Raw genomic sequence first — 12,971 nt, 5'->3', positions numbered from 1 at the left:
ATATATATATATATATATATATATATATATATATATATATATATATATATATATATATATATATATATAATTCTAATCATATGAGAACCAATCCCTAGGTAAGAACGTGTGGACAAATCCAAACCATTGATCTGCAAGATCTGATGGATGGGAAATCAAGTAAAAAATGAGCGGGGTCTTTTTCATAAAAATATAAAAGTTTGGTTTATTTTGAACCGTTAGATCTACTAGATCAGTGGTTTGAATTTGTCCGCAGATTTTCACCTGGGACATGGTTCTCACCTTATTAGGGATATATATATATATATATATATATATATATATAGAGAGAGAGAGAGAGAGAGAGAGATTGAGGGCAAATAAGAGATTTGAGACCAAATATAATTATGGGAGGATTTTAATTAACAAACATAGTTTGGGAAGCGGCTGAGAAGGAAGGGAATGAAACTCTTATTTTATTAGGGAACAGTTTTGCAATTAATTAAGGGGTAATAAAAATCCATAGTAGTGTTCTAATAACATGTCAACTAAACAATAACAATGACTTTGATACCCATTCTTAATAGCTAAACCCGCCAACCAAACACACCTTTAGTATCCTAAATTTATATTCGATTAAAAGGACTTTTATAAATGTCAAAATAGGATTCAATTATTCGCTAAAAGGTATTGGTTAATATCGAAAATTCAATGGCATGCAATAAATAAATAAAAAGAGAAAATATCAGCTTTTTGGACACCTACTATCACGAATGATGCCAACGGATAGATTCAAAGTTGTTTGAATCTTTTGATCCTCAACTCTTTAAATAGAATCTCTCTTGAAGTTTAGAATAGAATTAACGAGTTCACAAGTTGGTAATAGAAAAAAAAAATTACACAAGTACTCAGCCATTAAAGCAATCTAAGCTTCAAAGAATTATCTAAATTCTGTCCAATTGTATTCTAAAAATAAAACACATTTGTTAGGCAACCTTCACTTAAGGAAACTTTGTGACAACCCATGGAGTTAAAGATTGGGCAATAAGTAACGTGCAACTTTGTGAAAAAAGATGTTTCAAGGATTGTTAAAGGAGAAGAGCAAGTAACATAGCTTGTTTTGCAACTAGTGTGAAAGGCTACCTTTCACTTGTATTTTTATCACTACCAATGAAGCCTCATTGTTTTAAGAGCAAGTCTGGAGTATGGTGTTTGTGAACCACTATAAAATATTGTCTCGCAAACCATAAGTCCATAACACGCACGCGCTATGTTCCGTACAAATTGTAATATTGTTTAAATAAGCGCAACAAACAAAATTTAATAAGTATAAGACTTCCGATGCAAGCACAATGATAAATTAGTACACATGCACTATTGTTTCTAAGCCAATATTACCTGCACTGACACTCGAATTCACCCTCTTCTATATCTATATGAGAGTATAACCGGGTGCCACTAGACTACAAGTATAATACTTTCGTTGCAAAACATGTTGATAATTTCATTTATTCAATAAGTTTTTAGAGGACTATTCAACCTCAAACACACCCCTCTAGACTTTTATTTGTCGAGAACAATTAATTAATTAATTAATTATTGCGAGTGTTGAACTACTAAAAGTATCAACAAGCTACTTGGCTTGTATAAAATTTTAACTATAGGGGAATTGTGTTTTCTTTAAAACTCTTCAATTTTGCTTTGATTTTGTGCAATTTCATATTTCTTTACCTAGCTTACAAAGTAAGTTTTTTAAATTTTTTTCATCAATAGATTTTTTATTTCCAACAATTTTAGTTCTATTTACACTAAAAATGCCTAATATATACTTATATAAAATTATACAAATTTTTGAATTTGTCCAATTGTATAAAGGTGAATTTTTGGTGTTGTTGTTGACTAATTTACTATTTTGGTATTAATAGCTTTTTTATAATCTATTGTTTACTTCACAACACTGCCAGTGTGCACACTGATGAGATTTGCATTATCATCATGGTGTGTTGGAATATTTGGTCACTTAGAAACAATAGAGTATGGCATAACGACCAATCAAGTGAGCCTTCGAGTACTATTGTTATTAGAAGATCCCAGTCATACTATTTCGACTGAAAGGATGCTTGGAAAGGCAACACCACCACCCAAGATAATGCAGTAACAAATGTACACTGGAGTAAGCCTCAACCAAGTTTTCTCAAACTAAATGTAGATGCTGCTATCAACAAGGAAGGGGCATGCATGGGTTTTGCGTGTGTACTTAGGAACGAATTTGGAGGATTTGTTGCAGCTAAATTAAAGGAACTCAATGGAGAGGTGTCTTTTCTCCCAAGGGAACTGAAGCTGTGGCTGTAAGAGAGGCACTTAGTTGGCTAAAAAGTCACGGTTTTGACAAAGTTCAGATTGAAACTGATTCCCTCCAAGTGGTTCAAGGCATCATGCTTGCAAAGGAGACTCCTCATTTCACTTGATTTTTAGAGATATTAAAAACCTTATGAGTTCTTTCACTCATGTGTTTTTATCTTTTACTAAACGATCTGCGAATCAGGCAGTTCATAAGTTAGCTAGGCAGTCTGTTTCTACGTCTGATCAATTGGAGTGGTTCACACACCCTCCTCCTATCATTTGTAATGTTTTAACTTCTGATCTTATTGAATGAATCCTTGTTATTTCAAAAAAAAAAAAATATTAAAACGAGTTAATTTCAATTTTAATCTTTCAAAGTATTATATTTTTCATTTTATATCTTCAAAGTTTAAAACTTACTAAATTTGATTATAACTTCATGATAATCAAGTTCCAACAGTATCTGTATTCTTCTTTCTTGATAAAGTTGTTATCTTGGTTTCACCAAGTATTACAGTAGTTTTATACTTTTATTTCTTGATCAGAGCATGTAGATAAAGAAATTATAATTTATGTGTGTAAAGATTTCTTAAAACTAAAATCCTTACAAACCTATGGCCCTTAGATGTTGACACTTAATTAGAGAAGAAGTGGCATGTATTTTGATTTTATCAAGTATCAGAGTAGTTTTATTTCTTAAAATTGAAACCCTAACAAATTTAGTGGCCCTAGATGTTCACACTAGGGTATCAAAGTAAGCTAAAACCCGCAGACCAATCTGCATTTGCCTTGCGGTAGGATCAATCATTATGTGTGGACCATATTATTATCAAATAACGTAAATTCAATACACAAATAATGTAATTTTAATATATTAAAAATGTACGTGGTATTCAGGGAAAGTATATTATTTCGTATAATGTACATTCAGTACACGAATAATGTACTTTTTGTTATGATCCATATAATAATTTGCCTGCAAATTATTGTGTGGACCATGAATACAATATACATTTTTAATATATTAAAAGTACATTATCTGTGTACTGATAATATACAAATAATGTACATTTAGTATATTGAATGTACTTTTTATTTATGGTTCACATAAATGTGTGGACTATGATCCATGGAATAATGATTGTAATTTGCCGCGGTGGGATGGTTAGGGCCACAAAAAATATGGACTGCGAAAATGTAGGCTAGGCCAGCAGGCCCTTTTAAAAAAAAAAAAAAAATTGACCAAAGAGACATGTACATACAGACTACAGATTTTGAACTTTTCAATTGGTGATTGGTTTCAAGTGAGCTCAATTGATTGCCATCGTTACGCACTTTTAATAGGGTTCCCCCTCTTCTTTATGGGGAAGTTCTCTGTAAAGAAGCAATGGTCCTTTTTAGGAGTTTAGAACTTGAAGATCATGATTATTTAATGGTAGACATCAATTAAGTCTCACCTTAATATAAAAGCATCTTTGATACCATTATTTCATCACTTTGCCCAGTGGTGCCTTATGAGAGAAAGTATGTACAGAGATATGTTTAGTTTCCCATGCATGGCACCGTTCTTTGTAACATATGCAAACGCGACTGTTACATAGCACACATTAATTGCATATGTTCCTCACATGCCGTATGCCTTCGCTATGGTATGTGCAAACTGAACCTTCCTCACAAAAAAATTGGAGGTTGTATTTATTGATATATATAGAGTTTTTATTATTGTAATTTTTTATTGTTTATTCATTTATCATAATTTTAATAGTTAATTATACTTTGTCTTCCAAAAGAAATGCAAAATGAATTCGGGCTTTGGTACAACAATTGACAATCATCAACTAAAGTTGAGTTAGTTGTGAGTTTATCGTAAAATCATTTTTATGATTGCTACTGTGCCAGTCTTTAGAAAGGAGAATTCATTATTTGGAGTTATTATTGTAGTGTTTTAATGACAAAATGAGAGATACAACTTTACTTTTGTAATGACACAACGATGACAAATTATACCATGGACCACGTTCTACCTTGCATTGTAGACTCTGATTTAAAAATAACTTTTAAATTCTATATTTATAGTTGACACATTTTGTATATGTAGTTGACAATTTTTGTACTTGTATCTATCATATTATGTGTCAACAATTATCAAGTTATTTATTTACATGTACAAAAACTATTAACTGTATATAGGAAATGTGTTAACTGAAGATACAGAATTTTTGTATCAGGTTCATAATACAATATGAACCCTAGTCCATGGTATAAGAATTGCACTACCCTACCATGCTCTTTAATCTCAGAATTTGAACCAGAACGATCCAATTCCAAACCAAAACTGACAATTCTGACTTAAAATCATAGACATGATTCTTAACCTTATCTGTAACCATGTAGCACAAATACGATTCAATTCTAATCTATTATTGCAGTATACGGTTCAGTTCAAATCAAACCATTGATCGTTGATAATGCCAAATTCGACCTTCGTACCAGAATAAAACTTTTATTCTTCATGAAAGTCACAACTGTATATCTTAGCTTTTCATAGACACTTAAATAGTTCCAATTGGACTTACTGAACAATGGTCATCATTCTAAGTTTAATGAACAATTCAAATTATGAAAGTTGCCAACAAGAAGTCAAGAAGACAGCTATTGCTGACATAAGTATTAACTTCAAGCCTTGAACCCGCTAAAAGATACAAGGATTTCAAAAAGCATAAAATGTGTGCATTTCCTAGTGTGCATATCTACAACCCATGACGCAGAGTGATTACATGTGTTTTGAGCATTGAAAAGTTCTTCTACTAGGGCTAAAATGGAGAGAAGGATAAAGTAGGTATATAGTTTACCTAAGGAAGCAAAAACGCGTGATAGGGCCATGCAGCATCATGTTTTTGTGCTAGGTGTAGGCATTTTACTAGAATCATCTGTTTCAGTTGACTTGTCGTGTGCTTTCGTAGCAGCAACTTCTTCTGCGCCATCTTCTGTATTCACTTCATGGAACTTCCTCTTCTTTAACCCCAAGTCTGACGAATTATCCTTCTCAGTTTCCCTTCCTTCCTCGCTGTCTTTCTCTTTCCCCTTCTCTGATTTGGTTTCGACAGCTGGAGGGAACAATGGAGGTTCTCTTCCGCTCAATCTACAAAATACGCCCTCAACTGTCTCGCTTATTTCTTTCCCAATCCCATTGTGATCCAATATCAGCTCCCAAACTGATTTAGAAGCTTTCTCAAGCACTGAAGTCCTGTCATCAAAATTACTAAGCATAAAACTTTGATTCCTAAAGCATTATGTTATTACTCTAAGACTCCTAGATGCAGCATATCATTATTCACAAGAGAAGAAATGCAATGATTAGTCCATTCAAATCCCAAAAAGCCAGATGACCAATTATGCCAAAGAATTTGAGATGTATTAATTCTTCCATTGGCAGATCAATTTTACCAGGCAACTATTTGGAATGAAGAGAAATTGCAACCAAGTAATCTCTATTTTCTAGGTTATATTTACACAGGTAAAGTATAAAAGTAAAGAACAAAAGATGTGAGTAGGGACTATAGTATGCAAAAATGCAATAACATGGGAAACAAAAGCCAGTGTCCTAACAACGTAGAGTTGCCACTTGTGGTCAAGGGAGCATTACAACAGTTGCTTAAAAATAAAAACAGAACCAAGGAATATTGTTCCCACTGCAGAATTGCATAGAAATTAATGTAGCAAGCTACAGCCCATGACTAGCATTTATGTCTTGTTATATACACATAATCCCCGGGATGCCAAAGTCTCAGTCTACCTATTCCTCTCCTACTTCCTATGCTTCTTGCCATATAATCAACACTATCTAACTGCAGCATCCACAGGCCTCCATTTAATATGTCCAAACCACCTTAATCTATTTTCTATAACGGTCTCCAACCCACACTGCTTGTGTATTAGTTCAAATAGTTATATATGATGGATCCTTATACATGCAAACATTAGTCTTAGCACTCTAATATCAGTTACAGCCATCTTGCGGTTGCTTTGTTTCCCAACTACCCGAGACTAGCTGCCATAAAGCATAGGTAGGCAAATACTCATTCAATAGAATGTCTCTCCATGTTATGAGATTTTTCTGGCCAAATAAATTGAGATTGCACTTCTCAACTTTAATTAAAGCCCCATAGTCATATTATTCACATTATGAAGAATAGAATAGAACCAAGTTATAAAAAGGGTGTAGACTCAGGCACATACAACCCATCCAATATAATGCCCTAAGTATCTAGTTTTTGTTAATCTAAAGGTACTTTAAGCTTCAATGAAATGATTAAGCATTAAGTTATAGCAATACAACCACACCAAGAGCTGCCAATCTACACTACACAAAAAGGAAGGTAGATCATCTCTTCACAGTCAAACATGGAGCACTAAGGTATTCACATCAGGTTTCCCTGTAGAAGCACTAAATTTTTTAAGAAAGAACAAGTTGAACGCAATTTCACCAAACCAAAGCCAGGTGATGGTATATGTAAAGGTTGTCAGGATAACATAATCCTAACATAGCCCTATTTTAGCCCACTAAGGCTTTGTTTATCCCTCAGTACTCTCACTTTCAAAAATGGGCCTTACTCCATATCAATTCATTCACTGTTTTCTCTACATCCCAACAATTTCAACTCACTCCTAAAATATAATATAATATTAGTATTACAGAGTATAATAATAATAATAATAATAATAATAATAATAATAATAATAATAATAATAGTAACATTAAATTTTATTAAAAACAAAAAACAAAAAACAAAAAAAAAACAAAAAAAACAAAAAAAAATAAAAATTGGCCCCACTCTACCTTTTGCAGGCCAATTTGACAGCTTGCAAGCTATGTGTCATTTATTAAAATAGGAAAAAAAAAAAAAAAAAGGTTGCCAACTAGGATTGCAAGTGAGCCTCTTTCAGGTATAAACTTGGTCTAAGAGGCCAATGATTTAACTATAAATGCATGTGATCTTTAACCTATCAGTATGAGAATTAGAATATTATCATTATAAGCAATACACTTCTTTCTCTAATTTTCTTACATATACAGCTTCTGCCTCCCCAATGGGTGGTGGCCATTCAAAACCAACCAGACCTTCAAATTGTTAGTTCTCACCGTTCAAATAAGTAAGACTACTGAGCTAAGTATGCTGCTCTTGAGCAGTTGAGCCTTGATTGTCAATATTATGCTTTTGAAGAAATGAACAGCTTGAATTCCATATTAATAAGGTAGTTGAGTTTGGTACCTGGAGTGCCTTGCCAGATCTGTTAATCTTTACCTCACTATAATTCCATTCTAACTCTAGTGCATTGATAGAAAAATCTACATTCAAACATTCTACTAGAACTTGCTTGGTTCTACCTCTTCGGTCCTTTGCTTTGCCCTTGACTAAATCAAGATTATGCCAAATTTCAACTTTGATGGATTAGAGGTGTAGCAAAATAAGAGGGAAAAGGACAACAAGTGCCTCAGATCTGGAATAAAATGTGCTACCACAATAATAATGCATCAACAAGAGATGGAGTAGTTGGCAATCCACATTGAAGAATTTTAGCCATTATTGGTGTCACATGTTTCCAATTTTGACAGGTTATTACCCAATCAATGTCCCCACTATTACCAAAGTCCCCCCCCCCCCCCCCCCCCCCCCCCCCCCCCCCCCCCCCCCCCCCCCCCCCCCCCCCCCCCCCCCCCCCCCCCCCCCCCCCCCCCCCCCCCCCCCCCCCCCCCCCCCCCCCCCCCCCCCCCCCCCCCCCCCCCCCCCCCCCCCCCCNCAATTCATTCACTGTTTTCTCTACATCCCAACAATTTCAACTCACTCCTAAAATATAATATAATATTAGTATTACAGAGTATAATAATAATAATAATAATAATAATAATAATAATAATAATAATAATAATAGTAACATTAAATTTTATTAAAAACAAAAAACAAAAAACAAAAAAAAAACAAAAAAAACAAAAAAAAATAAAAATTGGCCCCACTCTACCTTTTGCAGGCCAATTTGACAGCTTGCAAGCTATGTGTCATTTATTAAAATAGGAAAAAAAAAAAAAAAAAGGTTGCCAACTAGGATTGCAAGTGAGCCTCTTTCAGGTATAAACTTGGTCTAAGAGGCCAATGATTTAACTATAAATGCATGTGATCTTTAACCTATCAGTATGAGAATTAGAATATTATCATTATAAGCAATACACTTCTTTCTCTAATTTTCTTACATATACAGCTTCTGCCTCCCCAATGGGTGGTGGCCATTCAAAACCAACCAGACCTTCAAATTGTTAGTTCTCACCGTTCAAATAAGTAAGACTACTGAGCTAAGTATGCTGCTCTTGAGCAGTTGAGCCTTGATTGTCAATATTATGCTTTTGAAGAAATGAACAGCTTGAATTCCATATTAATAAGGTAGTTGAGTTTGGTACCTGGAGTGCCTTGCCAGATCTGTTAATCTTTACCTCACTATAATTCCATTCTAACTCTAGTGCATTGATAGAAAAATCTACATTCAAACATTCTACTAGAACTTGCTTGGTTCTACCTCTTCGGTCCTTTGCTTTGCCCTTGACTAAATCAAGATTATGCCAAATTTCAACTTTGATGGATTAGAGGTGTAGCAAAATAAGAGGGAAAAGGACAACAAGTGCCTCAGATCTGGAATAAAATGTGCTACCACAATAATAATGCATCAACAAGAGATGGAGTAGTTGGCAATCCACATTGAAGAATTTTAGCCATTATTGGTGTCACATGTTTCCAATTTTGACAGGTTATTACCCAATCAATGTCCCCACTATTACCAAAGTCCCCCCACCCCCCCCCCCCACCCCTCCAACCAAGTCTCCCTTGACGTTAAAAGTGACCTAACAGAGGGAAATTTTGGGAATAAGGAGGACATTAACTGGGCGCTTTTGAAATTATAGGGATCAATAATAGAATGGTAAGTTTTTACATATTAATTAATACCCACACTGGATTCCCACTGGCTTTAAAAGCGTGAGTAACTGAGGGACTCATGATACAAAACTTTGGGAACTTTGAACTTGAAGGGTAAGACTGTTGAAAGTGGAAACATGAGGGATAGAACATGGCAAAAACTCTTTGCTTGAAATATGATATTTACAATTGGAGAGCCTAACTTGATTATGCCTAACCCTTTTAAGATGTTTTAGAAGTAAAAGATGTAACTATAGAATCGAATCATCGCGTAGGCTGAATTCTCTCATTCTTATTGGTTTTGTTTTGAAAAATAGAGAAACAGCAGGAATTACAAGGGGGTATAATGGAGCTTGGTGACAACTTAAGAAAAGAAAGTATATGGACAGCGGTAGAGCATTAGAGGGGGGAATTTCAAGAGTTATAACTTTGAAAATATAGCAAACAAAGCAAAATTGCTTTCGGTTCACAGAACCTTTGCTATAAAGAGACTATTCACTAGGTAGAGATTTTATTATAAACCAAAACATGACAAGGATTGTCTCCTCCTTGGCTAAGTCAAAAACCTAACCTCCACTGCACAATGCAAACTAACATAGCAGCAGCAATTTCAGTTAGGAAAATGATTAACCAGAGTGAAAACTTTAAGATATATAGCAGTGTAAGTAAAAGTTTCTTCCCCGCCAGTCCACCACCCCTTTTACACATATAGCAACTCCAAAGAACTACCAAGACTATATTTGATTATGGCACTCACATGTCCTATCAACTGAAGCACTTCTGCTAACTAGAATTCCAGACTATGTTGTTTTAATTGTTTCTAGTATAATTCAGTACAATCAAAACTTTACACCCAAATCACCATCCACTTCTACAATCCCAGAAGTTCAAAATCCAGAGTCTCCATTGTTCTATGAAAATTTCAATGAGCAACATCTTTGATGTTATTTATCCCAGCATCAGACAACAGCTGATTATTATCACATGCAAAATCATTAGCGAAGAAAATGAAGCTTGTTTACACACAAGGCTTACAACTGTAAACATTATACACTAAGCTAAACAAAACCAAAGTGACCATAATGGTGGTGAAGACTCTATTGATGAGTTCTTATTTTCCCAAAGTGATAAAATTATAGGACTATAGTTGTACTAAATGCACGTCTTCATACTTTTTGCAGATTGATGAACATCACTAGCTTCAAAATAATGTAACTTGCTATCCATGCAATCCCAGTAACTGTAAAGGGTACCTAAATCTTAAACCAAGCACTGTTAAGAGAAAAATTGAAAGGGCCAGAGCTTAATCCCAATAAACAAATTCCATACAGAAACTAATGACACCAAAGTAAGAAGCACAAGAATGACTTTCTTTCCTTAATCCTTAAACTATAAGTATTTAAAATGCCATATAATCTACTGGCACTTAGATAAATAAAATACTACAAAGGTGAACTTGATTCGCAAAATAGAATCTCAAATGCTAGCATATATTAAGTGCACTATCCTAAGCTATGCAGAAACAAAGCAATAAACAAAAGCAACGAATAACAAATGTCAGTGCTTGAAAGAAAGAGGGAAAAATACTAACTCGAGTTCTTGGCGAAGTGCATCAAAAAGCTCTCTTTTGGTCTGCTTCTCGGCCCCAGGAGTGTTCAGAACCTTGCTCTGTTCCACCATTTTTATGGTTGTATTCTTCAACTCTTCCTTAATCAGATTAACAGAATAGTATTATCATCAACAAATTATAAAATAACCATAATAATAATAATACTCCCCACTAACGATTGAAAAAAAATAAAAAAAAAAGAATGAAAACAGTCCTTTCCTTGCGATAACATATGTCAAGCAGCAAAGCATAAAAAACCACAAACTAAAGAATTGAGAAAAAAATGGAGATTACATTGGCTTTGAGCTGAGTGATGATTTTCAAGCGGATAGCGTCGATTGTACCGTCGTTCATCAGCGTCCCCAACACATCTTCGGGAGTTATCACCGAAGAAGAAGACGAAGATGACGATTCCATTACCCAAATCCCAAATAGTCGACTTTAGGAGTATGATTGTATATATCTCGGATTCTCAGATGTGAAAAACCAAATTCGTATACTCGTATCGTATGTGAATGAAGCAAAAGAGGGAACAGAAAATCTCACAGCTCCATGGCTTTTATAGAACCTCTGACTCTGACGGGCAGTGTCCTCAAATCTGGATATAAAATTAGGGCCTAATACAAATAATTTTGTTAATTAGGTTTTGGATAATTTTAAAATGTGGAGATAATTTTACTTGAAAAATAACATGAATTCAACAATTTTTACCACAACCTTTTTCAAAAATATAAAATAAAAATACCCAACAGAGACAATCCAGTGGCTCACTTCTTCCATTCATTTATACCAATTTGGTAGCATTTGCCACCATAACCATAGCCGTCTTTGTTATATATCAACATTGGTTATTGCCCTGTTTGGTCCCAATTTTTACTTTTGATCACTATTAATTGTTTGACATTATTAAACAATTAATATAAGTATTTAGTTAATTAACTTTTTGTAACAACTTATTGCTTCAAAAAGTGGTGTTTGGCAATCAGCTGATAGCTGGTAGCTGATAATTGATAGCTGATTGTGTTAACTGATTTGACCAGCTGATTGTATCAACTGATTATAGAAAAGTGTTTGGTAAATTATTGGATGTAAAATGACCTATAAGGGCATTGTACTAATTTCTTAATTTTTAAATTACTTTTTCAAATTTATTATTATTATTATTATTATTATTATTATTATTATCTCTAAATTGCAAATTGAAGAGAAAGCACTAATCTTGAACTTCTTTTAATTAAAAAGAAGGCACTAATTTTGAGTTGTGAATTGATGAGTGACTACCGAGAGTATTGCGTAGCGGCAATCAACATGGATAGAAGAGGCAGATCCAAAAAGGCAGTCACAGTTTCGCGGAGGAAAGAGGGATAATGCGAATGTATGCTGCTGAAGGATTAGAGGTTAAAGGATAAAATGGCCATTTAGCAAAGCAGCTATTTAGAAACGCTACACTCATCAACTTTTTCTATTTTGGCTTATTGAGTCAACAAGCGATTTACCAAACACTAGAAAACAGCTTATTGATTGGTCAAATCAGCTATTCTTAGTCAAATAAGCTATTTTTTGGCTGATAAGCCAATAACCAAACACCCCCTAAAAATTTATATATAATCAGTTATTAGCTAACAACTAATTTACCAAACATCTTTTATAATTAGTCAATACTATCAACTAATCAAATACACTAACCCAATCAGCTAACAACTATCAGCAAACAGCTATTTTGCCTATTTATCAAAAACCTCCATAGGAAATGAAGACGTCATAAAATGATCTTTTAGCTATTGCTGATGGATGAAAAATGAACCAATGGAAGAATTTTATATTTAGGGTGTGTTTGGTTCATGGGTTTAAACATTAGAAATGAGAATCAAAATCATAGTAGTGTTTGGTTGACATCTTTTTAAAACACAACTGAGTTTTTTTTGAGTACTACTGACTCTATTATATTGTATTATCTGTTCATACATACTTTCTCAACCTGTCTAAAACACAACTATGAGTTTTGATTACCTCTTCAATTAAAAATTTCATTCCCTAATTAAAAATGAGTATCGCTTCTTCTCATTGGTAATCTA

At 34.0% G+C, this 12,971-nt stretch overlaps 1 protein-coding gene across 1 annotated transcript; it reads right to left on the bottom strand.

Annotated features, from left to right (window-relative positions):
• Positions 1-4,894: 4,894 nt before the first annotated feature.
• Positions 4,895-11,480, bottom strand: LOC116031723. The gene is made up of 3 exons (XM_031274005.1): positions 11,191-11,480; positions 10,879-10,994; positions 4,895-5,569 (listed from the first exon to the last, which is right to left on the bottom strand). The coding sequence occupies exons 1-3, from the start codon at positions 11,311-11,313 to the stop codon at positions 5,212-5,214; spliced, it is 597 nt and encodes a 198-aa protein (XP_031129865.1). The 5' UTR covers positions 11,314-11,480; the 3' UTR covers positions 4,895-5,211.
• Positions 11,481-12,971: the final 1,491 nt, after the last annotated feature.

The sequence above is a fragment of the Ipomoea triloba genome, chromosome 10, assembly GCF_003576645.1.
Source record: "Ipomoea triloba cultivar NCNSP0323 chromosome 10, ASM357664v1".
Classification (NCBI taxonomy): Eukaryota; Viridiplantae; Streptophyta; class Magnoliopsida; order Solanales; family Convolvulaceae; genus Ipomoea; species Ipomoea triloba.
This window is presented reverse-complemented; position numbering and strand designations above follow the sequence as displayed.